The sequence below is a fragment of the Entelurus aequoreus genome, linkage group LG12 (assembly GCF_033978785.1).
Source record: "Entelurus aequoreus isolate RoL-2023_Sb linkage group LG12, RoL_Eaeq_v1.1, whole genome shotgun sequence".
Taxonomy (NCBI): Eukaryota; Metazoa; Chordata; class Actinopteri; order Syngnathiformes; family Syngnathidae; genus Entelurus; species Entelurus aequoreus.
Window position 1 is genome coordinate 34,148,490 of NC_084742.1, and position 27,350 is coordinate 34,175,839.

The 27,350-nt window shown below is 40.2% G+C and overlaps 2 protein-coding genes across 10 annotated transcripts in view; both read left to right on the forward strand.

Moving 5' to 3' along the window:
• Nucleotides 1-2,377: 2,377 nt before the first annotated feature.
• Nucleotides 2,378-16,391, forward strand: zgc:113263 (uncharacterized protein LOC503753 homolog). Of its 3 annotated transcripts, none has more exons than XM_062065734.1 (24): nucleotides 2,378-2,698; nucleotides 4,320-4,522; nucleotides 4,598-4,702; nucleotides 4,765-4,860; nucleotides 4,928-5,038; nucleotides 5,109-5,232; nucleotides 5,296-5,668; nucleotides 5,799-5,866; nucleotides 5,934-6,177; nucleotides 6,540-6,715; nucleotides 6,777-6,999; nucleotides 7,076-7,215; nucleotides 8,546-8,637; nucleotides 8,709-8,866; nucleotides 11,723-11,868; nucleotides 11,939-12,176; nucleotides 12,244-12,350; nucleotides 12,416-12,647; nucleotides 14,425-14,561; nucleotides 14,629-14,878; nucleotides 14,952-15,061; nucleotides 15,130-15,391; nucleotides 15,465-15,568; nucleotides 15,806-16,391. In XM_062065734.1, the coding sequence occupies exons 1-24, from the start codon at nucleotides 2,659-2,661 to the stop codon at nucleotides 15,811-15,813; spliced, it is 3,747 nt and encodes a 1,248-aa protein (XP_061921718.1). In that variant the 5' UTR covers nucleotides 2,378-2,658; the 3' UTR covers nucleotides 15,814-16,391. The 3 variants fall into 3 exon arrangements, with proteins under 3 accessions (XP_061921718.1, XP_061921720.1, XP_061921719.1); XM_062065736.1 differs by having other exon boundaries at nucleotides 14,425-14,516; XM_062065735.1 differs by lacking the exon at nucleotides 2,378-2,698 and adding an exon at nucleotides 2,942-3,047.
• A 1,623-nt stretch (nucleotides 16,392-18,014) lies between these two features.
• ptpn12 (protein tyrosine phosphatase non-receptor type 12) overlaps nucleotides 18,015-27,350 on the forward strand; it is a 48,240-nt gene continuing 38,904 nt past the window's right edge. For 4 of the 7 annotated variants that reach the window (XM_062065740.1, XM_062065741.1, XM_062065738.1 and 1 more), the window contains exon 1: nucleotides 18,016-18,579. In XM_062065740.1, the coding sequence (XP_061921724.1) occupies nucleotides 18,478-18,579 (102 nt within the window). In that variant the 5' untranslated portion in view covers nucleotides 18,016-18,477. Of the gene's footprint in view, nucleotides 18,580-27,350 lie in introns of all 7 variants that reach the window. The other 3 variants (XR_009828058.1, XM_062065737.1, XM_062065742.1) reach the window with 2 other exon arrangements.

Here is a 27,350-nt window from a genome sequence, read left to right on the forward strand (position 1 = left end):
AATGTATCACTCGTTAAATGTATGAGGTAATATAAAGTTTTTTGTTTAACTATATTGTCAGTCTACACTGTACTAGACATGACACATTACTTTTGTTGATACTATTATATAGAATAAACCAAAATACTGTATATAAAACACAGAATTAAAGCGCATCACAAAAGTGTGAAAACATGTCAGTATAGGGACAAGCGGTAGAAAATGGATGGATGGATGATTCTTGATTATATCCATAAGTTGATTGGCAACACTAAATTGGCCCTAGTGTCTGAATGTGAGTGTGAATGTTGTCTGTCTATCTGTGTTGGCCCTGTGATGAGGTGGCGACTTGTCCAGGGTGTGCCCCGCCTTCCGCCCGAATGCACCTGAGATAGGCTCCAGGAACCCCCGCGACCCTGAAAGGACAAGCGGTAGAAAATGGATGGATGGATGGATTTCAAGACCATGATCCATAATTTTTCTTTTGAGCTTATAAAGTTCTTTATCAACGATGGTGTGGGGCATCACAGAGACCACTGTGTTGTACAGTATGCAGGTGTTGAATTTGTGTTTTTTGTTTTATCGTTTATGTATGGTCCTGTGTGCATGGCGCAATACGTATTATTTATTGCTCATTCTTACTTTTTTGTTATGTTGTACTTTTGTAGCTGTGTGTAGAAATGGTGCTGCTGAAGTGGCAGCTGGTTGAATCTTTTAATATGTTTTATGTTGTTTGTGTTCTTTGATGTTTCCCTCTTGTTTTCATGTGTTTTACCTAATTTTTGTGGATTTCTTGTATCGGCATTGCAACCACATAATTTCCTCATTGTGGGATAAATAAAGTAAACCCTATTCTATAACTATTTTCTTCGTTTGATTACATCCATCCATCCATCCATTTTCTACCGCTTGTCCCTATCGAGGTCACGGGGGGTGCTGGAGCCTATCTCAGCTGCATTCGGGCAGAAGGCGGTGTACACCCTGACAAGTCGCCACTTCATCGCAGGGCCAACACAGATAGACAGACAACATTCACACTCACATTCACACACTAGGTAGGGCCAATTACACAGAATAAACAAACATGTTTTAAAAAACAAGAAACAACGTTTATGTATATGTATTATTTTTGAAAACTGAATACAAAACGGGAACAAACTATGACATAAGCTTGAATGTTTTGTGTTTCTTTTTTTATTTATTTTTTTCTTTTTTTATAAACCTTTATTTATAATATCCAACATTTACATATAAGCAAAAAAAAAATAATGATCAAAACATGTACAGAAACAGTACAAAAACAGTAAAAAACAACGCCAGGGGGTTGTAAACTCAAAAAAGCAACTAAAATAGAATACAATATGTATATATATATATATATATATATATATATATATATATATATATATATATATATATATATATAAAACCTCCAGGTTCTGTAACAGCTTCTTCCCTCAGGCCATAAGACTCTTGAACGCATCATAATTAAATTATCCCCTCAACTCCCCCCAAAATGGATTAACTCACTGGAATAAAAAAGACAATATAACATACATCCATAAACGTGGACGCATGTGAAAAAGTGCATTATATTTATCTGTACAGTAACCTATTTATTTATTTATATATGCACCTTATAGCTTTTTATCCTGCACTACCATGAGCTTATGTAACGAAATTTCGTTCTTATCTGTACTTGTAAAGTTCAAATTTGAATGACAATAAAAAGGAAGTCTAAGTCTAAGTCTAATATATATGTATATATATATATATATATATATATATATATATATATATATATATATATATATATATATATATATATATATATATACGTTCCAGCACCCCCGCGACACCAAAAAAAGGGACAAGCGGTAGAAAATGGATAGATATATATATATATATATATATATATATATATATATATATATATATATATATATATATATATATATATATATATATATATATATATATATATATATATATATCAGGCATAGGCTCACTCAAGTTCTGTAAATAATCCAAATTTGGAGCACAGCGTCATAGTTTTCACAGCTTTTTTGGTTGTTAGAGGTAGAGAGCGTTTTAAAGGAAAGTTCTAATTCTTTGGTCGGGAATTGAGAAACTTACATTTATGAATATAAAACTTAGCCAATAGTATAATGAGGTTGCAAAGGTAAAATTCATTTTCTAATTGTTTTTCATACAGTGTAAATCCAAATAGCACAGCTTTAAAACACAGCACAAATGTGTCATGAATATTGTCCAGGATGAAACGACAGATGCCATGCCGAATGTTTTGTGTTGACTTCTAGCCTTGGGGGTCAGCGTGACGTCAGCTCAAACCGGAAATGAATTTGAAAAGCGACGTCGCCTCCTAGCGTCACAAAGCGGGACAACAGGTTGGTTCCGGTCTTCGTCAGCCAACCAGGAACCAGGAACGGTTTTGTGATCTGGACTGAGGCGGATGAGACCAGCGACCATTGTTCCGTTTCTCCTCCCATTACAGGCCAAAAACAAGACCCCGATGCTGCTTCCGGCCTAAACAAAGCTAATCTCATCTCCCACCACAAGCTGGCAGAGGTTGATAATTATTGTCCCATATTTGTGGTCCTCTCAACGTCCTCCCAACCCGAGTGAGGGTTTTGCTTGGGTTTGTCAGTCCGCTGCTAAATGGAAATAAAACGAGGAGCTGAAAATGGCAGCAATAGAGGTGCGTGTTTTTCATTTTACAATACAAATCCACACGAATGTGGCTTATTTGTCGTTTGTGTTGACATCTTGGGACGCTTGTGGGTAACCAGGAGACGGCGGTGATGCGTTCAAGTCCCCGCTCGAGTGTCTGCTGATGCGAACAACACAAATTAGCATGTGAAGTGTGCAGCCGTTGATAAGCGTCGCCTCTTCTTTAGTATTTGCAGCTGATATTTGTCTTTTTGCCCATTTATTATCTGATGAATGTTCTGTGAACGATTGCAAGCAGGCCCGCTGGTGAAGAGGATATGTTTGTCAACCACTCAGGATAGCGAGCAGGATGCTAAAGGATGGAAAGACACCGGCGTGTTTGTACAAAAAAGCACCTTAAACATATTGAAGAAGACTAATCTGACATAATTAGCTCCAATAAATGTTTGTTTTTTTGTTTATGGGCAACTAACTGTGTTAAATGTGCTGTAGCTGTAATGCTCTTTCAGGAGAAGTTAGGATCAAATACTAATATTTTTTTTGCATCATATGCTCACTAACATTTTGTTTCAAAGATGCCAACTTCTCCTGAAAGAGCATTTTTGCTTGTTTTCGACATTTGTTTATGGTCTACTTCGGGTTTATGATCATTCTACTTAGCTCAATGTCTCTTTTTTTGCATGTACATTTTAACCAGAATCCACATAATAATGCAAAAATTACATATTTTTGTTTGAGACCCCTAAATGTGTCACAAACAATCAATTTAAGCATCGTATATACAACTGATGTGGCAAATAATTTAAGGATTCAATAATTAACTTGGCAGCACGGTGTCACAGGGGTTAGGTCATATGCCTCACAATACGAAGGTCCTGAGTAGTCCTTAGTTCAATCCCGGACTTGGGATCTTTCTGTGTGGAGTTTGCATGTTCTCCTTGCGACTGCGTGGGTTCCCTCCGTGTACTGCGGCTTCCTCCCACCGCCAAAAACATGTACCTGGGGATAGGTTGATTGGCAACACTAAATGGGCACTAGTGTGTGAGTGTGAATGTTGTCTGTCTATCTGTGTTGGCCCTGCGATGAGGTGGCGACTTGTCCAGGGTGTACCCCGCCTTCCGCCCGAATGTGGCTGAAATAGGCTCCAGCACCCTCCGCAACCCCAAAAGGGACAAGCGGTAGAAAATGGATGGATGGATGGATAATTAACTTCACAATGTGGTGCTGTTTTGATCAGTTTGTCTACAGGCACCTCATGGTTTTTTATGTACTCCAGCTAAATGGCTCTTTTGGGGGGAGTTAGCATTCTTGCTGGGCTATTCCTATAAAATATTAGTGTGAACGTAGAAAATTACGCGTTTTGACAGTAAGACATGTGGCTGTGTCACAAAAATCGCTTTAAATGTCCTAAAGAGAACTTATCTGTAATTATCGACAACAATTTATTTTATTAGGTGCTTGTTTATGGGCAACTTCCAACTGCAGATAACTGGGGGAGTTAGCATGTTACAGGCAAATACTACATATGTATTTTTAAAGAAATAATGGATTTGATTAATTATTCAGATTATCTCAGAAAAATACAATGTTTATGTTCAGATGGTGAATGATCGCAAAATGAATGATGTTTTCTGCCTCACCCACTCCAGCTAATGACCTCCCAGTGCATTACCTCCGCCTCCTGGCCCCGCCCTTGCAGCTGCTCTCAGCAGCTATGTGGCGCATCGTGCAGCAGGGACTCGTGGACCACTACGGCATGCTGGAGGAGTTTGTTACCATGGTGACGGAGCTGGTCCCTGAGCTGATGAGCTACAGTCAGAGGGCTCAGCTCATACTGGGACTCAGGGCCAGGGTTAGTGCTAATAAGCCATGTCTCTGTTCTTTATGCACTAATGCGGCATTTACACACCCTTTGTTTTCTTTGCAGCTTGTTCTGGAGTTGTGTCGCGGTGAGCAGCCGGTGGACATGCAGACCATGCAGCCACATCTGGATAGAATTAAAGCGCCTGTCAGCACAGCCAAGGATAACCATGTAAGAAAAGCGTAAATAAATACACGTAGCTCCACTTTTTAATTCTACATCATGTTTACTAGAGTACCATAGACCTGGTGGAGGAGTCTGAGGTCAACTTTGTGGAGCTGGTTCACTCATTACTAGAGGACCCAGTAGAGAGGAAATACTTTTTTGAGGTAAGACAAAAAAACTGAAATATCCAAACCTGTAAAATAGTTCAAGTTTCTTTTTTCGTAATTTTAGGAGACCTTTCTTTCATACTTTGGGCCAAAGTATGATGCTGCACTGGAGATGCTTGTGTGGGAGTTCATATCCAGACTGGAGGAGCTCCTTCCTGTCCCGGACTTCACACAGGTGCCTTGTTTGTGCTGAGATTGTATCAAATCTCACCGACTATTCCTGAGTCTTGTCCTCTTTTTTTCAGTTGGCCGCTTTGCTCGGAGACGCCCCGTCCTTCCTCAGTGACTGTTTACAAACATTTTTCCCACCAGCGGACATGAAGGCGCTACTTGAACACCACAGAAACCTTGGTCATTTTGAAGAGAAAGGTACAAATGCCTTACAAGCACTTTTTTAGGCTCCATGTTTTGAATCTTTACACTGCCCTGTAGATCCCAGATTATTACCCATGGACGACTGCATCCTCACCTCCATGTCCCTGCCTCCCGGGACCAAAGCCCCCACCGACGTTACCTCCTACCTGCCCGCTCACAGAGACCCCAGACCCTCGGAGCATCACGTCTCCACCAACACGGAAAACCCGCTTCAGGCGAGGAACTTTTCTCACAAGACGAGCGGGGCGCCGTGCGAGGAAACCATCGACCTTACGGCGTCCATCGATACTGAGGCAGACGTGCCGGCAGCCGGCGAGCTGCTCAGCCAAAGCTTCAGAGGAGGGCGGGCGCTCAGGAAAAGGAAGCTGAGCGGTAGTGGCTGCGGTGTGGTGGAGAACCCTAAGCTGCCACCGGAGGCCTCGTCGTTTTTGTAAGACGCACTGCATGGTCCAGTCGCATTAGCATGCTAGCATCACTGGTTTTAAAACAGAACATAATCAACAATTTAATGCTAGTTTAAGATTTCTTAGTGTGAATCAAGCAATGCATTGTCTTTGCAGAGATTCTTCAGTGGATGATGAGAATTCTGGTGAATCCCCTCTCATATCCATATGGGGAGACTACACAGGTTTGTACGAGAATCAACATTTCTGCTGGGATTTGCTGCATGTTGACTTTTTCTGCTTTGCTTTTAGATTCTCGCGAGGGTCCCGTCCTAGCAGTGGTGGACACAAAGGTTCCCTGGTCGGAAGAGGAGACCCTCTATCTGCTGGACATTTGGGGCAGCGACTCTGTGCAACAGGCCTTGAAGGGCTGCCTAAAGAACCGCCACATTTACGTCCAGATTGCCCAGAAGATGGCCGAGGGGGGCTTCATTAGAACGGTGGAGCAGTGTCAGACGCGCATCAAACGCCTCAAGAAGGGCTTTCGCCAAAATAGGTGAGTGTTACATGCTCAGTGGCCTTGTGGTTAGAGTGTCCGCCCTGAGATTGGTAGGTCGTGAGTTCAAACCCCAGGCGAGTCATACCAAAGACTATAAAAATGGGACCCATTACCTCTCTGCTTGGCACTCAGCATCAAGGGTTGGAATTGGGGGGTTAAATCACCAAACAGATTCCCGAGCTTGGCCACCGCTGCTGCTCACTGCTCCCCTCACCTCCCAGGGGGTGGAACAAGGGGATGGGTCAAATGCAGAGGGTAATTTCACCACGTCTCGTGTGTGTGACCATCAGTGGTACTTTAACTTTTTTATTTTTTTTCCTAATCCTTGTTCGTGTTTACTGTCATTTTCTTTTCCTCAGAAGCAGTTCCGGATTGGAATATAAATTCCAAGAGCAAATGGAGCGGATACTTGGCTCCAATACTTCCTGTACTGCTCCAGACACGGCGTATGATGTGGACGAGGTTGTAGATGACGAAGAGTCTCAAGACGGTGATGAGGACTTGCAGTTTGTCGGGCAAAGCAGTCAGGGAATGGGTACGTTTCCAACATTTTGTTGACATTTTTTGGGCATTGATTACACTTTTTTTTCTCCAAGGGACTAGAAACATGCCGTGGACGGAGTCTGAGACCCTGGCCCTCATCAACACTTGGGGTCAAGAAAAGATCCAACAGGAGTTGAAAGGAAGTAACAGAACCATGCACATGTTCCCCATCCTTTCCAACAAAATGGCCGCCCTTGGCTTTTCCAGAACCCCTGAACAGTGTCAGACCAGGCTCAAGAGGCTGAAATCTAATTTCAGGCAGTGCTACGAAAGCAAGTATGTGCACTTCTGAAAAGACGTCAATAACTGATGCTACGTCCAGCTTGATTAATTCTTGGTCGCTTCTCTGCAGCATGAAGGGTCTGGAGCAAGTCCCCTGCAAGTTTTATAACCAACTGGCCAGATTTTTATTGAAGGAACACCCGGCAACGAATGATACACCAGCAGAGCCTGACGACAACTTCTCTCCTTCGTGCACCATTCAGGACGTCGGTAAGGACAAACAAAGGCTATGTTCACACCAACCAGCATATTTTTTTTATTTTTGTCTGTGTTTTTGGCCTTTGGTCCACACGCAAATGTACGTTTTTGCCTTAAAATGCAGCTTATGAAAAACTCCAGTTTCAGTGTTCACTTTGTGGTCGGGTAAAACAGAGCTATATGGTTTGTGTTATAAGAAATGTGACATTATTTTATGTTCTAAGTCTTATGAAATTACAGCAGTACCTCAGGATACGAGTTCCCTTAATTACGAGTTTTATCAGGGTACGAGCTGTGTCTTGGTTAATTGTCATGCTTTTTGTTATGATCAACAATTGGTGTTACGAGCCTCCCCACTACCTGCTGGCGTAAAAATATACCAATGAGCCTTTTAAGATCCGACCAAAACATCCTGTTTTACTCACTAGCATTAGCTTATAGCTAGCACTAGCTTAAAGCTAAAGATGGACATAACTTTGTTTTTCAAGTATGGGAAAGAAGGAAGTGAGAGAAAGACAGTGCTGAGAAGAAGAACTTGATAATATTTATTGAACTAAATGAAGAGCTCATCATAAACATGACAGCGCATGTAACGAGCGAACTTGGTGAAGCAGTTGGCGCATAGTACTGCTAGTCTGCACCACAGTAAAGCAGAATGAGTCGATAAAGATTTTAAAACAATATCTAAACATTTATCCATGAAAATGTGGAGAAGCTGCTGAGTGTTTGACAGAGAAGCAGCTGTACATTATTTATTTACTACATAAAATTACTGTATTTGTTGGTACTATATTCTATTGTATTGTATTATACAATATTTCTAATCTATAATTTTTTTTTTTTTAAAAAGCATGTTAAATGTAAAAATGTTGATGTTTTAGGGGCCAAGCACAGATTCTGGTAAATTGATGTTATCTAAAATCAATGGGCAACACTGATTCACAATACAAGTTTTTAAAAGTATAAACTGCGTCACAGAACCAATTCAATATGTATCTTGAGGTACTAGTGTATTTATGTAATAGTGTTTATTTTGTGTGGCGTCTGTTGTGTGTGCCTTATAATGCGCACAAGTGATTAAAAAAGTGTGGGCTGATTTGAAAGCTAATGAACACGTGATTGTACAAGTAATATGTGTTAATATATCACTGTATTTATGATTGTTATCATGCCATTAAGTCCGCTGTGGCTGCTTTTTGTGGCGTTTGATTGGACGAATTGCGCATGGCAGAAAGCCTGTAAAAGTTTTTGTGTGGACAGTATTGGTTTAGAAACGCGAATTGGTGTGGACAAAAGTATATTTTTCTTTCATCCCTTTATTTTTACTCTTTTCTATCTTCAGTGTCTCTTGTCAGCCTTCAAGACGACAGGAAGAAAGTGCCGTGGTCCGACAAAGAGACCATCATTCTTCTGGAGCTTTGGGGAGAATCGCAGGTAGATTTTGTTGCTATCCTATCTACTTAATCAAGTTATGGTTGAGTTATTTTTATGTGTCTTCCATTAAGATCCTGCAGAACACGAGAGGCTACCCGCCTAATGTTCACATTTTTAGTGAAATATCGGAGAAACTTGCAGTGCATGGCTTCACCCGCACCGCCGACCAGTGCCACACCAGAATAAAGCGGCTAAAGTCCAGCTATTGGCAGTGCCGGGAAAGCATTAGGTGGGTTTTTAATGTATTCGACATCTGTATGTTCAATATATTCTTAGCAGTTTAAGCCAAAACTGTGCTCATTTCCTATAATTGATTGTGGTAGCGTCACAGTGCATTAATCAGTGTTGAAGCTGAGCATTCATTGACTTCAATTGGGGAGCATAGAGTAGGTCGTTCCACTCTAGCCAGTCTAGACAGTCATTAGATAAATGCTCGGCTTTGTCCCGCCCATCGGACGATGAGCGTCTCTGGAAGTATATGGAAAGTCGGACGATCAGCTTCCGCATGATGATTGAATGAACTGTCTGAGGTAGGCTGACCATACGTCCTCTTTTCCCCGGACATGTCCTCTTTTGCGGGGGTGTCCGGGGTGTCCGGGCGGGGTTTCTTAAATGCCTCAAATGTCCGGCATTTTGAATTAGGTTTGCGTGTATTTTCAATGTACGTCCAGGGTTAAGTTAAGAAGGGGTTAAAAAAAAAAAAACGAAGGTGTGCGCACTAGCAACATTCGTGAGGAGGGGCGGAGACACAGAGCAAGAGAGCTAGTGAGTGGAGAGACAGACATGAGAACAAGAAATGCCGATACGTAAATGCAACTTCACGGATGATTTGCGGGAAAAGTATTTGTGTTTTCATCCTGGCCGTGACACATGGGAAGCAGAATGCACTGTGTGCAAAGCAGCAACGTATGTATCTGTGGCAAATAAAGGGGCCAAAGTCTACAAGCCCATATCGACACTAAAAAGCACAAAACAGCTGTGCAGGGCGAGAGCTCGTCTGCTGTTTTTTGTTTAAATTTAATTAACTTGTTTTGAGGTATTATTTATGTTTAGATTATATACAAGAGGTTATTTTGAATATTTCTACCTCTGCACTTTTTTTTCCAAAACTGTGAATGTTACAGAATATAAGTGTGACTTATTTTGTTATACTGTCAACCAGTGTTGGCGTTAACGCACTTTTTGTTTGTTTTTTTATTTATTTTTTACCATTTGTGGCCCACAGCTAATGTTTTAAAGGCCCACGGCACATTCTAAAAATACTATTAAAATAAACAAAAACATAACAAAAGTGAAATAAAAAAGCTTAAAGGTGAAATGTAATTTAGAAAAAGTTGCAATGTTGACTAATAAAACAAAGCTTTTTTTTTTCTTTCAAACGGTCATTGCTCAAAACATAATATTGAATCAAAATCAATGTTATTATGAATTATTGACCTATCAAAGGTTCCGATTACTTCACATCAAATATTCCACTTTGAAAAATATTTTTGGTAGAAGATTTTGCATATTTTGTGTGTTTGCCATAAAAAACATAGTTTTGTTTGACAAAAAAGGGCGGAAAACAAACAAACAAAAAAACAACATAAAAAAAACTAAAACATTTTGAAATGAGGAATAGATCCAAAGTTGATGTAGACTCCAGAGATTTAAGCGTTACGGTAAATATAAAATGTATGTATGCCCTGGCACACCATTATCATCATTTCATGACCCAAGCAAAACACTTTTTACACTTTTATACTGAAATAAATACACCTACAACTTATTAAATAAAAACATAGAAAAAACTACCAGCAGCGGTAAAGTTTAGATCCATGAAGGAAAGAAGAAAGTGAATGAATGTTTATAACTGAATACATTTACATATGTATACACATTTGTTTTCTTTTGTATTATCATTTTTAATGAATTCAGTAACGTTTATGACAACCTTTTTCCAAAACACAATATAGAATGTGAGATATAACAGGATAATGCATACATTTGTCATTTGTTTTCAAAACGCTTACAAAAAAGTGGGACCCCAAAAATGTACTGTGGGACCCCATTTTTATGACTTGATGGGGTCCCTGGGACCCCATTTTGAAAATTCCTAGCGCCAACACTGCTGTCAACAGAGGAGAAAAAATGCTTTATTTAAAAAAGTATATTATTTATAAAGCAAGTTCGAGTATCATTGGCAAATGTTCACCTAGTCCCGGCCTTGGCACGCATATATTTGTCCTCTTTTTGGGATTTCAGAATATGGTCAGCCTAGTCAGAGGCTAACTCCCTCTTTCTTTGATTGGCAGCAAAAAGAGCGACTCTGAGATCTTGAAATATAAACCACTGCCAGAGATTTTTCAAGTTTCATTCTGTTGTTCCATGTTGATATAGAGAAATTTACAATCCTGTAAGTGACGTTTTCTATGTAAAATCTAGCATCTCTATATATCTTTTTATTTTTATTGGAGACTGCACTCAACCTTAGAGAGTAGCTGAAAACCAGCTTCCCCTACTTGAAAGACCAGCAGCCACCACCGAATTTTATATACAGTATATTTATGTATGTATATCAGAATTAAAACTGTTACTTGCACATTTACTTTGTACAGAAGTAGAAGAAGAATAGTTGCCCAACGGCATTTGCTGGTTTAAAGTGTGGAGTCTTGCTGTTTTGTAAACGCCAACAAAAGGCAGATTTGTGCACAGTCGGTATTTTTTAGTCTTATCTAACAGAGCTGCTGCGTTTATTTCTAATACAGTACGTCTGGACTACAATGACAATAAATGTTTCTTTTATTTCTTTCAGGGGTAAACAATCTTAGAAAATGTATAAATGGTTGTAGAATCCAGGTTAAAACTGCCTTGCTTTTATTTTGCACTGAACAGGAAGTCACCATGTGCACGTGTCACTAGACAGTATGCTGCCTAGCGACAAGGAGGAAGTTAACAACATCACAACACACGTTCAAAAGTAATGTGGACGTCGGCTTAGGTTTTGTAGTAATATCAATAAGATAAGTGGTCCAGGACTTGATGTGATGTTAAGATGTGTTGCTGACATACGTGAGTTCTACTGTACTTTTCTTGTACTCTGCAGCTCTTCCAGTAGTGACCAAGTCAACTTCAAATTCTTTGATTTGATGGAACAAATCTTGGACAAGCGGCCGTCCACATCTTCCGCCACGGTCGCAGACCCCATTGAGATTTCTGAAGACTCCAATGGCGACTCTGTGATGGAAACAGGTAGACTTTTTCAACTTGGCAGATGACCGCTTTGCTTTCAGAAAAAGATGCAAAGTGTCTGATCTGTCAGAGGGAGAAAGCAGATCTGCGGCCGCCTGCTGGTCGGACGAGGAAACGTCAGTGCTGATTGACATCTGGGGGGAGGCGGAGGTGCAGAGGTCACTAAGGGGCTTTGTGTCCAACGGGCACGTTTATGCGGAAATTTCCGGGCGGATGCACGACCTTGGGTACAGCAAAACACCGGAGCAGTGCCACCAAAAAGTCAAGTTGCTGAAGAACAACTTTATTCAGTGTTATGAGGGCGAGAAGTAAGTTTGTTCATAAGTTGGCCTTTAAGTGTGTGATGCAGAAAGTCATGCTTGTCCTTGCTTTTAGATATGGGCAAAGAGTAGAAGACAAGTTCTACAGTCAGCTGCAGCAAGTGTTCGGGGTGGACGTAGTGTCGCTTGATGACTACGAGGAAAAAGACGAGCAGGACGCAGGTACGAAATGCATCTCTTCGCACGCTATGTAGCCTTTTCACCAGCTGTCTGTTTGATCGCCACAGGAACAGACAACCTGAACACTCAGTGGAACGAGCAGGAGACCGAGGCCCTGCTGGATATTTGGGCTGCGGACGACGTGCAGCACAGCTTGAAGACCTGCATTCGCAATGGGCATATATATGCAGACATCGCAGAAAGGCTGGCCGCTGTCGGCTACACGAGGAGCGCCGAGCAGTGCCAGATCCGAATCAAAGCGCTGAAGAAGACCTACAAGCGGCACTGCAACAGCCGCAGGTACACAAGTGTTTTTAAAGAGAAGGGCGTTGAACTTCCTCACATTCCAATTCTGTCACAGAAAGCTCCAACTAACAAAGGTAACAAAGTTGGAGGATATCTTTCTGTTTACGTTGGGGAGCCTCACTCCCATCAATTTTGGTCTCTTCCTGTTTATGCATTTGTGCATCAGACCCCTAAAGGGAATGTTTGCAACTTTTGCACGGCTGCTTGGAGGGCGCCAAGTGTTCTAAACGCCCACAAACATGCATTAGTTATGTTTGTTGTCAGCTAATGATATCGACTGAAGTTAGCTATGATGGAATAATGTTCTATCATGACAACATGACTTTAAAGGCCTACTGAAATGAAATGTTCTTATTTAAACGGGGATAGCAGGTCTATTCTATGTGTCATACTTGATCATTTCGCGATATTGCCATATTTTTGCTGAAAGGATTTAGTAGAGAACATCGACGATAAAGTTCGCAACTTTTGGTCGCTGATAAAAAAGCCTTGCCTGTACCGGAAGTAGCGTGACGTCACAGGTTGTGGAGCCCCTCACATCTGCACATTGTTTACAATCATTCCCACCAGCAGCGAGAGCGATTCGGACCGAGAAAGCGACGATTACCCCATTAATTTGAGCGAGGATGAAAGATTTGTGGATGAGGAAAGTGAGAGTGAAGGATTAGAGGGCAGTGGAAGCGATTCAGATAGGGAAGATGCTGTGAGAGGCGGGTGGGACCTGATATTCAGCTGGGAATGACTAAAACAGTAAATAAACACAGGACATATATATACTCTATTAGCCACAAAACAACCAGGCTTATATTTAATGTGCCACAAATTAATCCGCATAACAAACACCTCCCCCCTCCCGTCCATATAACCCACCAATACAACTCAAACACCCGCACAACACACTCAATCCCACAGCCCAAAGTACCGTTCACCTCCATAAAGTTCATACAGCACATATATTTCCCCAAAGTTACATACGTGACATGCACATAGCGGCACGCACGTACGGGCAAGCGATCAAATGTTTGGAAGCCGCAGCAGGTAATCACGGTAGCGCGTCTGCTATCCAACTCAAAGTCCTCCTGGTAAGAGTCTAGCCGGCCGCTAATACACTGCTTCCCACCTACAGCTTTCTTCTTTGCTGTCTTCATTGTTCATTAAAAAAATTGCAAAAGATTCACCAACACAGATGCCCAGAATACTGTGGAATTTTGCGATGAAAACAGACGACTTAATAGCTGGCCACAATGGTGTCCCAATATGTCCGCACAATCCGTGACGTCACGTGCAAACGTCATCATACCGAGATGTTTTCAGCAGAATATTTCGCGGGAAATTTAAAATTGCACTTTACAAATCTAACCCAGCCGTATTGGCATGTGTAGCAATGTTAAGATTTCATCATTGATATATAAACTATCAGACTATGTTTTCGGTAGTAGTGGGTTTCAGTAGACCTTTAAATGGCATGGCTTATCTGGGAATGTTGTTGTGTGCTTTGTAAGAGACGGATATTAACTTCTTATTCGGACGTTTGTTTTAATTACATTTGCACTTATTACAAATACACAAACACTGTTTTTAGTTGTGACATCTAGCAGTTTAAAGTCAGAACTAGTTGGCCCTGAAATACACAAATAACTCCAACAAACTTCTGTCTCTTTTTGTTCCAGTTGATTATTTCTACATCCCACCCTTAAGCCAGCAAACTAGTCAGGCCTAAAGGTGTCTGCTGTTGGTCTAACAACAGTTTTTTACAATTATTTTTCCTTAGAGATGGGCGATCTGGACCCTTCCGCTACTTCAACCTCATTGCGTCGGTGCTGGGGGACAACTGTGTGCCCAACGATGTGGACGCTTCCTCTGGTGAAGTTCACATGCAATCTCTCGAAGACACTTTCCCAGTCCTCTGTAGGTCCAGTCCCCTCAAATTTATTTTACGAAGTGTCTCAAATGATGCCCTGATCCTTCTCGTTAGATGAGCAGCCCTCCACCAGCCACCCGCTGCCCGACCCGAGCAGGAAGACGCCGTGGTCGGACCATGAGACCCGCACCCTGCTGGAGATCTGGGGGGAGGACAATGTCCAGCTCACGTTGAGGGGATGCCTGAAGAACCGCCACGTATTTGAGTTCATCTCTGAGAAGATGGGCAATCGTGGATACACAAGGACCACAGAGCAGTGCTACACTCGCATCAAGCGCCTTAAATATGGCTTCCTTCACGAAAAGTTAGCTTCACCTTAACCACCTGCTACTTTTTCCAAAATGTTCTATTGTATTTTATGTTGCATTTCCCCACAGAATGGACTTTAAATTCTTCAGAGAGATGGAAGAGATCTTCAGGAGGGAGTTAAAAGCCGACACTTCAGTCCCAGACGAGCCTGATGAGGACATGTATGAACCCATCCAAGGTAAACTTTTAATCTTACTCAGCATTGCTGGAGCTGATATAACCCCCATGCCTCTCCCCGCCGTCCAGATCTGGTGCTCGCCCCGGGCATCCAGTGGCTGGCCGACAACTCCAGGCACCCGTGGAGCGACGGCGAGACGCAAATCCTCCTGAGCATGTGGGGGAGCGAGGACGTGCAGAACACGCTGAAGAGCTGCACCAAGAACAAGCACATCTTCGAGCAGATCTCTGAAACCTTGACCAGCCAAGGATATCAGCGCACGCCCCAGCAGTGCCAGACCCGAATCAGAAAGCTCAAGTACAGATTCCGACAGTTCCTCGACGGCAAAGCGTGAGTGCAGCGCAGACTCAGTAAGTCATGTTGTCTTGTGACAACCAGCTTTGACAGCATGTCTTCTTTCCAGAGGGGACAAACAGGAGTGCAAGTTTTTCGACCAGCTGGTGAAGATATTTGGCACCAAGTATGTCGGCTCCGATCCACAGCCCGATGATTCAGCTGATGTCATAGGTAAGACCTTAAACCATCTGCTTTTTATTCGCACTTAACGCTAGTTTTACATGCAATAAAATATAGAATCAGTCAGAAATAATTTATGTAAAATAACCATTTGAATTTTCTGCAAATGTTAGTCCACAGTTGAAAGCATTTTTTAAAACAAATTATTTTGCCAACAAAAAAATATAATAAGTTGTTAAAACCCTCCAAATATTGTGTGATGTCTAACAATTGCTCTCCGTTATGCAGAGTCATAGTTAAAAAAGTCCTTTATCGCGGTGCCAAATTATGGAAGAAAAAGAAGAAACTGTGAAGTAAACGTCTGTGCTGGGCAGCTCCTTCCTGTTGCCATATTTGGGCATGTCCAGCCCTCTCTGAGTGAAGAAGGCACATGAACATATGAGTGTGTCCTCAATGGTGAGTCACAGACACTCGCCGTCTTCCTCTGGAAAATATTGTTTTTCAACAAACATGTCCCACCTTTTTCTACTTCATTTCACTTTGGTGTGGTCTGCTCAGATCCACCATTTACCAGTTTGTACTTGATTGTATAAAGTTTGTTGTATACAATTTGAAGTGCTGAAGACTTCTTGAACGTCTTACGCAGCGTTTTATTTATTTCAAACACTTCTGTATGTGGGCCAAAGTTTTCTAGCTAATTTATTTTGTCTTTTTCCCTCTACTTTCCCTGAGGTCTATTTTTATTATGTTCATGTGTACAATCCATGTCTTTATCATATTCATGTTTAATTCAGGTTTTATTGCTGTGATTTGTCATGTTGGATTTCACACTTTGTACACTGGGATAGTAATAAATAAACCACTTTGGGGTAAAGTGCCTCATTTACTCACCGTTTCTCAGTTTGTGCCATTAATTATACACAATTATCATATTATCATATATTGCACAGGAATACACAGTAAATCTACTCAATTTTCTTCATTTTACCCAATATATTTGTCATGTTCTGTCATTTATTCCTTCTAAGTGCCAGTGTCCTCTGCAGTGGATGCTTGTTTCTCCTGAGGATATGATGCCTAATGACGTCATTAGCTGCATCACAGCTGTCGACCCCTAGGTGATGCCAGTGGACAATAACGTTTACTCCACTTGAAAATAAATAGAGAGCTGGAAATAGAAGCGCTATAATGATAGTAATTGCATGTGAAAATGGCCCCAATTTTGCCATTATATGATAAGATAACATGCATTTTACACGCATTGATTAACGTGGACCCCGACTTAAACAAGTTGAAAAACTTATTCGGTGTTACCATTTAGTGGTCAATTGTACGGAATATGTACTGTACTGTGCAATCTACTAATAAAAGTTTCAATCAATCAATCAATCAAAACACAGGCTCTACCTTTTTAATTGGGCGCTTAAAAGACAAGGCATGTTGTGCCTGGGGGCCAGACATTTGCAGCCTGCATTGTTACAGCAACAGGCCGGTTAACGTCCCGGAACGTGCAGTTTCAATGTGATCACACTTTGGGGTTACTTTTGGTTGTGTTTCAGGTGTGTGTGTGTGTGTCGTGTGTAGGATGATCCCTCCCGCTGGGTTGTGTATGGGCTTGTATCAGCAGCATTCCTGCTCTCAGCTGCTCCTAAAGACCACATTCCTGGAAGAGAGGGAGAAAGTGTGTGTGACAGGGAGAAAATAAAAGAAGGACGATTTGGAAGCTGTGTCAGCAGGACGTTGTCATAGTTGTGAAAGTCTGGAGGCCCCTCTGCTCCACTGGGAGGTCACAGGTCAAATACAGTAGAGAGGAAGCAAGCAGAGATTAAAATGCAATTCTATTCCATGCATGTCACTCAGTAACTTTCATTCTATTTCTGCTCTTGTTGTAATCCAGATTACACATTGACTCATCAATCTGTGGTATTTAATTCTACTAGCCTTCATGTAATATCCTTACACATTACAATTCAGTAATGGCTGCCTGACTGGATTATCAGAGCTATTTCTTCATTTGAAAAATCACATAAGATTAACCTGCTCCCTCTGTATTCTTGATCTACTCTGCTTTAATTTTCAAGACTAATTACCAAGTGACTAACTGCTTATTCCAAACCATGCTTCCCCATATTAGGACACGATATCAAATATATTTGAATAGATGTTAGAACGTCTGCCAGGGTGTACCTCGCTGGGATAGACCCGGGCTCGCCCGTAAACTAAAGGGAAAAAACTATGTAGAGGATGGATAGATTCATTTTCAAAACAATGCAGCATAACATAAGGAACATTAAATTATCTGTTCATGTAATCGCACATGAATGTGATGACGTAACAAGCCGCGTCTAAATGACAGACTGAAACACTACCCAATCATAGTCCCCCCTCTCCAAGAGTAACTTTATTCTCACCCAATGAGAGCCCAATATTTATTCACAGTCACCAATCACAAACTAGTATCCTCCTTGACGAGGTGGGCAAACGTGGGGGTTGGTTTAGGTTATTCCGGATGTTCTCCAGCAGTAGAGAATGTGGACACCGACTCACGGAGCCAGACTAGGGAGGGGTACTTCAATTTATCTCTCTTTTTACCTCTTAATCCTTTATTTTCATTTGGTTTCAATCCAAAATTTCATACTTTACGATACGCAACCGTTGTACACTTGATTACATACTGACCGCTGCCTTCCCCCCTTGGGACTAATAAGCATTTGCGAAAAGAAGCCAGAAGAAAGGAGAAGAAACAAGATGGAGCGATAAATAATAGGAATTATTAAAAAAAGAATAAAGGAAGGCTTATGAACCGACGATGAGTCCTTGGGAGGATCCGTGAAGCATATTTATTTTTTTATTTATCCCCCATCCTGCTTCCTTTTGTCTTTTTTGCCTTTTCCCACCTCCCTGCTACTTTAAGGACATTGTTTTCACGGTTAGCGGGACATCTTCCCAGAAGGAGCGTGATGGCCCAAGCGGACATCCTGACAAAGTTTATCCAGGGCGTGAAAGCCATGACGGAGGGGGACGACGAGAGGGGAGAGGACAACTTCGGCAGCGACTTTATGGTAGGTCCAACATGATCGCCGTTAGCTTGGTAGCTCTTTAACCCTTCATGGTGTCTCCCTGGGACCCGGACTGTTAGCCCCGGGTCCTGGCCGGCTGAATCCCACCGGAGGTGAAGCAGGGGCGGCCTGGCTGCCCGATTCTTCTTTCTCTCACAGGCGGGCTTTTTTCAAGGCGGCCTAACTTTCTTTCAAATACCTAGACAAACGTCACTTTTGCACTATTACGCAGCTATTACATTATTTAGATTAATTTAAGTATAGTACGTTAGCAAAGTTGTTTACTTCCTGTTGTTGCAAGCTAGCTTCTAAGCACCATGCCTGATCATGAGAAATAGGAGTAACCAGTAAATATCCAGTAGCTTGGTACTGTCTAAGACCTGGAATTGCTCATATCTATATCGCTTTATTTTAGTTGTCGTCCTTTAGCGTAGGCTTCTAGGCATACTGTCCACATATGCACGACAAGATGCTTTCTAGTTTATTTTTGATATATGCTAAACTCCACAATTTTTCATTCTCAATTTTGCCAGTAAACAAGCTAAGACTATGGTGCACAGACGTATTATTATTAATAGGGTAAACAGTTCGTAATATATATCAAAATGTATCCACAATGAATTGTTGTTGGTTGAAGTTTATTTTGAACATGTACACAAATTCAACATGATGTATCACATATTTCACTTATTTTAATTCCTCTTTACAGCACATCTGAAAATGAGTAGGAAGAAGCGAAGCTTATTTAATCATACCCCCTTTCCACTTAATAGTAATTACTAACACTTCATGTTCCCAATTTGTAGCACAGTTTACATCAATGAATTCTAAATACAACGGTTTTCTTACAGTAATAACTAGTTAAGTCAGTTATGATTTACATTGTGACATGAATAATATATTATTTTCAATAACTTCAAGACGTTTAACATAACTACTTTTCGTCGTACTTCGTAAACAATTGATGTTTGAACAGTTTCTTAAACGGCATTAAATTAGTGCATTTTTTATGTATTTGCTTAATAATCCATTTCATAATTTAATTCCACATACTGATATGCTAAAGGTTTTAAGTACTGTCCATGCATGACATTTTTTAAAGTAAAATTTTTCTCAAAATTTATATTTCTCTTTTGTTGACAAGAGGTGTTGCACATTCTTGGCTAGTAGGTTATAGTTTGTCTTGTGCTTAATTTCAGCTGTTTGCAAACACACTAAATCATTGAATTTTTATATTTTTAATTAAAAGGTTTGAATGTTCCCGATATCCAACGTTATGTTTTATTCTAACTGACCTCTTTTGAAACGCAGTTAATGAATGATGTTTACTTTTTTAATTATTTGTTAATATTTCTACACAATAGATGTGTTATGGTAACAGTAAAAAATATGTTGTGATTTTTGGTCTAGAACATCTTTTGCTTTATGTATTATAGAAATATTTCTTGCCACCTTTTGTGTATTTTTATATGAGATTACAATTCATTCTATTATCTATAATTACACCCAAAAATGTGATTTATTTCACCCTTTCAATGTCTACTCCGTCTATTTGTATTTGTGTTTGACTTTCTCTTTTGCTGTTACCGAATAGCATTATTTTAGTTTTACTGAGATTCAAGGATAGCATGTAAACAAATCAGAACAAGAAATGTGGCAGGGCTGTGAAATAGCGCAGCAAAATGGCTCTTCTCTTTATTTCAGTCATTAAATTGAAAATGGTAATAGCTCTGATTACATAGATTCTGCTAATTAGTGATGCAGGTTTTTTGCTCTAGGGAATGTAATGAACGCAAAACACAGCGCTGCATTTAAAAGCAGTTTTAAAAGTTATCACTACAGGTTAAAATTGTGCTTACTACAGCTTGTGTGCAGTGAAGTGATTTGTGTTTGTTTAATTTCGACATATTGATTGGGAATGAGGTGTTCAGAGGCACACACTCCTTTTCTTACTTCATGGAGGCTTGCTGGAGCTTGCAACATTCTTTCTCGGGCCCATTTCATAACATTGTATCTTACCGTTTAAACTGCAGCATTGCTGACACGCTTTGTAAAATTGACCATTATTATTTTTTGTCAATATGGAATGTCATGTGTCATATTTGCTTTTATTTGGAGGAAATGCTTCCGTTTAAACCTGTTAACTTGCTTGCAAGCTAAATAAATATTCATTAATCTGAGGCCTCTGGCTGACTTTGTGCTCATCTGGCAACATCATGTGGTGCTTCCTTTCAATTATTTATCAGACAGCAGTTTGTAGACAAGGAAACTTGTTCCCTCTGAGCCCAAGCAATATTTTTGGGGCCTCAACGTTCACCCAGGCCCAGAAAGCACTGCTTTAACACCCAGTTTAACTGCCTATTGTTGCATGTATATATAGACCCTGTTTTATACGCATAATTACAGTGCGTTGCTAGGTCATCGAGTCGGAGATTATATGCTTTGTTTGATGAAACACATTGCCTCGCTTGAGCTAAATGCTGTGGCGGCACCCGATATATTCAGAGAGAGAGGGCTTAGTGACTCTTTTTACTGGCAAGAACGACATAGAGGTGGAAAGATAGCCTGAAGTAGACATTAAAGCTGCTAAGTGACAACGTTCTTTGTTCAAAAGCCTGGACTGAAGGGAAAAATATAATCTATTGTGTATCATATATGCATGCAATTTGTGCAGAGGTGTCTCTCGAGGCACTGCATATTAAGCTATAAATTAGCACAGTGATACTTCGGATTTTGTTCGTACAAAGACTGAAGCAATGTTTTCCATAAGAAATACAGTGGTACCTCAGTTACTTTGAGTTACGAGCATTTTCACTCTTGGTTGAAGTAATATTCCAGGTTTGTGACATTTGGACAATAGTTATTATCCATCCATCCATTTTCTACCGCTTGTCCAGAATTGTTGTAACTTGTTTCTGCTTCATTCACACAATAAACAAACATAAATGGATGGCTGGATGGATGAAAGTTTTGATTCGACATTTGTACATTCTGCCCTCCATTAGAACTAAATAAGTACACCCGGAAAGTATTCACAGGGCTTATTCCAAAATACAATACATTATTTTTTGTCCTCAAAATTCAACATAACCCATAATGACTATGTGGAAAAAAAAAAAAATTTAATTAGCAAATTTTTTATTTTTTTTTAAATCTAATGTACCGGTACTTAAGTATCAGGGATAGCAGGTGTCCTCTATTTAGCGGATTTTAGCTAAATATAACAAGGCGGGACAAAAACAACTAACCCTGACAGATTCATTCCAGCGGAAAGAAACGTTTTCAAGAGAATCGCAACGTGGAGGTCGCATTTGCGGTAAACTAATGGCATTCATAATGTTGGATGATAAATCGCTCTCAGTGGTGAAGAATGTGGGATTTTGCCCCTTGCCTGGTCGTAAATACATGACCAAAACAGCCCTTCCCGATCTGTATAAAAAATTACTTTTTGAAAATGTATTTAGCATTTTCAATTTATTGTCACATACTTATCTTTATCAGTGATTACCTGAACAGCACATTGGGTCAACCAGGGGGCTATAACATCTATAGAACCCATTAGTGAGTTTTCTTACATCTTTACATAATTACTATATAGAAAATGCTTTCCAAAGCATCTTAAAAATGGTCAAATCTATTTAACTTCGGAGGTCGATGCCCCCTTGAACACCAGCTGATATTTTTCAGTTACTGTATTTTTTCTTTTTTTTACCTTGCTGGGATCCCTGAAGTATTCACAGCTGTAGCTCAATATACTTTGTTGAGGGTTGGCAGAAATTACAGCCTCAAGTCTTTTGGAATACAATTCTACAAGCTTGGCACATCTATCTTTGGGCAGTTTCGCCCATTCCTCTTTGCAGGACTTCTCAAGCTCCATCAGGTTGAACTGGAAGCGTTGATTTTCATCCAGGGTGTCTCTTGAAAAATTCTCAACACAGTACATTACAATAAGCAGCACCAACTGAAAAATATGGTAAATTGTATGTATTTATATAAATGGTCTGTATTTATACAGCGCTTTACTATACCTGGAATTAGGGCTGGGCGATATATCGATATACGCGATATATCGCGGGTTTGTCTCTGCGATATAGAAAATGACTATATCGTGATATTCGTGTATACGTTCTCACGCAGTTGCTTTTAGCTGCGGACATTACACTGCAGGCTCTTCTCACACTTTCTAGTCTCTCCTTCTCACAGACAGCGAGCGCACCTTCTTACATACGTCACATACTGTCACGTCATACGTCACATACGTATACGCCCTCGCGCAGCAGAGAGGTAGCAGCATGGCTAAAGTTAGCTGTGGTGTGAGTGGTAATACGAGAGAAAGAAGGTGCGAATCTGGTAACAAAATGAAGGAAGAATAAATTCCCAAGAAAAACAGCAGGGGGTCCATCGTCTGGCGGTGGTTTGGCTTCAAGTGGGAATATGTCGAACAGACAACCGTAATTTGTCAAGTGTGGGGAAAAAGGATTGCTACAAAAAGTAGCATTACCGCTAATATGTAGCATCATTTCAAAAGTCACCTGCTAGAGAATGTAGAGTGCTTACTCCGCATGTCAAAATCTCCGTTCGGTGCCACACGCCCACACCATCAGAATGCAGAGGCAAACATTTCCACATCAACACCGTATGAAAAAAATAGTCAACAACAAAAGAGATAACGTCCGCAGGAACCTACCACATAGCGAAGGACGTACACAATTTGATTTCCTATTAAGCAGCTAATTTTTATTTGACACTTATTGAAATATCTTGTGTGACTTCATGTACAAAAGTGCACTTTATTTGTTTTAAACTATTGTAGTGGCGTTCTGTACAAAAAGTGCACTTTAATTTAGTGTTGTTTTGATTTGTCATCTTAGAGACATCATGCACAAAAGCGCACTAACAGCTTGTTTTAAAATGACTGACAATTTTGCACTTTCTGTTTTGGAAATGACATGAATGTTTGTGCCACTGCTTAATAACTGTTTAATAAATACAGTGTTGGTCAATTTACTTAGTTGTGATTTCCCTCTCTGCATGAAAGTTTAAAATGAGCATATATTAATGCAGTATGAACAAGAATGTTTTAATGTAGACACATAGAATAATATATATGTATCAAGTATGCATTTAAGGCTAAGGCAAAATATCGAGATATATATCGTGTATCGCGATATGGCCTAAAAATATTGAGATATTAAAAAAAGGCCATATCGCCCAGCCCTACCTGGAATGATACCCATTCACACATTGATGGCGGAAGCTCCTGTGCAAGGCGCTAACCACAACCTATCAGGGGCAAGGGTGAAATGTCTTGCCCAAACACACAACGGGCGTGACTCGGATGGTGGTAGCTGGATTCGAACCTGGAACCCTCAAAGTTGCTGGCACAGCCGCTATACAATCTGTGCCATGCCGTGCCCAAAAATAGAGCAAAAAAGAAATTACATATAAAGAAAAGTATGTATATATATATATATATATAAAGGAAATTATATTATATAGGAGAACTACATATTAATACTAATTAAGTGTATGTATTAAAACATTTTTGAAAATACCATAATTGAAAAATAACGATTAATGGGCCACACAACATGAATGCAAATTCAGGAGCTCGTGATGGTGGAACAGAGGAGGAGTGAATTAATTTTAAAAAATTACGTCTACTTGAAGTTTGGGATCTCACCACGCTGTTAAAAGCAAAATATCATGTTAATTGACATAAATGTAAGTGTAATGTTGTCATTTCAAAGAGGATGAACATTTGTTTGGGAAAGTAATGTGTACGGTAGCACTTATTTTCCCCAACACACTCAACCGCCCCGTCCTGAACTAAGCTATGATGCTAAAGCTAGCAAGAACAATCCATACACCCACTACTACAGGTGGGGGAAAATAATTGAATTTTAGATGCATCGCAATTCGGACATGGATAATTATAAAATCAATTACTAAATCTCAATAATTGAAAATCAATTTATTTACTGTAAATAAAGTAATGCAGACAGTTCTAAAATTTGGCTGACTGCAGCGAGCCACCTCACAGAGATCCGACCAGCTCCTTTTATTTTAGGGCATTTATGTTCCAGTTTTGCACACATTTCCATGGATTTCATATATGTGGGAATTAATTTAACTGTTTCTTATTACAAATGCACAGGGGTTTTTTAAGTTGCAAGTAGAGATGTCGGATAATGGCTTTTTTGCCAATATCCGATATTCCGATATTGTCCAACTCTTAATTACCGATTCCGATATCAACCGATACCGATATATACAGTCGTGGAATTAACACATTATTATGCCTAATTTTGTTGTGATGCCCCGCTGGATGCATTAAACAATGTAACAAGGTTTTCCAAAATAAATAAACTCAAGTTATGGAAAAAAATGCCAAAATGGCACTGCCATATTTATTATTGAAGTCACAAAGTGCATAATTTTTTTCAACATGCCTCAAAACAGCAGCTTGGAATTTGAGAAATGCTCTCACTGAGAGAGCATGAGGAGGTTGAGGTGGGCGGGGTTGGGGGGGGGGTGGGGTAGCGGGGGTGTATATTGTAGCGTCCCGGAAGAGTTAGTGCTGCAAGGGGTTCTGGGTATTTGTTCTGTTGTGTTTATGTTGTGTTACAGTGCGGATGTTCTCCCGAAATGTGTTTGTCATTCTTGTTTGGTATGGGTTCACAGTGTGGCGCATATTTGTAACAGTGTTAAAGTTGTTTATACGGCAACCCTCAGTGTGACCTGTATGGCTGTTGACCAAGTATGCCCTGCATTCTCTTGTGTGTATGTGTGAAAAGCCGTAGATATCATGTGACTGGGCCGGCACGCAAAGGAAGTGCCTTTAAGGTTTATTGGCGCTCTGTACTTCTCCCTACGTCCGTGTACACATCTGCATTTTAAAAAGTCATACATTTTACTTTTTGAAACCGATACCGATAATTTTGAAACCGATACCGATCATTTCCGATATTACATTTTAAAGCATTTATCGGCCGATAATATCAGCAGTCCGATATTATAGGCAGTCCGATATTATCGGACATCCCTAGTTGCAAGTGATAAACGCTTATTTAGTTAAACGAAAAGAAATGTAAAACTGCGTCAGAATGTTATTGTTTTTATATTGTTATTGTTATTTAAATGTATTATTATTATTATTATTATTATTATTATTATTATTATTATTTTACTTGTGGTTGATTTGTTACTAATTTATATCCGTTTTTTTAGCTATGTTTAAAGTTGACTTTTGGTGATACAATAAACACTCATGTTTTCAAATGAATAAATAATCGTGTTTTTAATCGTGATTATATATCAATCGAAATAATCGTGATTATTAATTTTGCCATAGTCATCCAGGCCTAACCTGAACTATATTGGCAAGCTGGAGGAAACTCTTAGCCTGCAACATTGTTAGTCCACATCACAAAAGCTGCAGCCAGTGTCCACAGCATGCTGCCACACGCATCCAAACGACCAACATTTATCCATAGAAATCTTGAGAAGCTGCAGAATCTGTGTTTCAGTTTGTTTTGTCTTGTCCTGACTCAAAAAACTGGATGGTCGAGCATTAGCTTTGGTCTACAGATAAACGCATCACTGTCGGTCCGTCTTTCAAAGACATCAGAGATTGTGTTACCAGATGTCCACAAGAGAAACAAGCAGGCGTCTTCTGCCAGTCTTGTAAATGTGTGTATTCCTTCTTCATGTTACAGTAAAAACACCTCACAATTTCTCCAGTGTCAAGATGCCGCCTCCTCTTAATTGAAAAAAGAGGCCTTTTGCCCTGAAGCTGCCTTGTTCTCACAAGAGAAGCCAACCAGTGTTTCCGCTCAGTGAACTTCACATGATGAAAGGTAACAAACTCAGCGAGAAGCGACAAAGCCAAACAACGCCATTAACCAGGACCACACACTCAGGAAATTATGTTTGTCTGTGCGTGACTAAGGTGACCCATGCACACTTGAAGCATTGTTATGTTAACTTCATGAGGGATACAAATGGAATGACAAAAAATAATATCAAAAGAGTAAAATGTTGTGTGCAGGGACACAATGCAGGCTGATGACAGATGTGGCCGGTTAGAGGTTGAGGAGGACCAGGATTATGAGGTCAGCAGGCTGGTGCTTTATGGGCTGTGAATATCTTAGCGAGCGACACCAACCCACCAGCAGCTCTTGTCCAGGATGACTGGGATTATGCGGCGTTCTTCCACATCTGTTTCCTGCTCCGATTCAGAGGGGAAGACTGCTGGCGAACATCACTTGTTTGCAAAGTATCACTGAGATATGATAAATCATTTCTGAAACTTGATCCTAAATGGAATGCCTTAGCCAACATTTATATGGCAACCCATAGTGTCTGTCCTGCAGAAGAAGTACTGTACACCACCAGACCAGGAAGAGCATGGTCATGGTGAATGAAGACTTTGCATAAAACAACACACTTTTTGCTAAGCTCAACACCATAATCTTCAAATATGCAGGTAATTTATGTCTATTATAGTGTCATTTTAAAGAGGTTGTCTATGATGTAAAAGGACAACATAAGAAGTGTCTTGCTAAAGCCACCGTTACGCCAAGCGTTACGGTTCAGTTTAGTTAAAGGCCTACTGAAACCCACTACTACCGACCACGCAGTCTGATAGTTTATATATCAATGATGAAATCTTAACATTGCAACACATACTAATACAGCCGGGTTAACTTATAAAGTGCAATTTTAAATTTCCCGCTAAACTTACGGTTGAAAACGTCTATGTATGATGACGT

What these genes read in the sequence shown, in the direction of transcription:
- zgc:113263 (XM_062065734.1), top strand. Translation starts at nt 2,659, where the DNA reads ATGGAAATAAAACGAGGAGCTGAAAATGGCAGCAATAGAG. An exon ending in AGGCAGTGCTACGAAAGCAA is followed by an intron (nt 7,000 to 7,075) that starts GTATGTGCACTT and finishes GCTTCTCTGCAG; the next exon opens with CATGAAGGGTCTGGAGCAAG. An exon ending in CAGTTCCTCGACGGCAAAGC is followed by an intron (nt 15,392 to 15,464) that starts GTGAGTGCAGCG and finishes TCTTCTTTCCAG; the next exon opens with AGGGGACAAACAGGAGTGCA.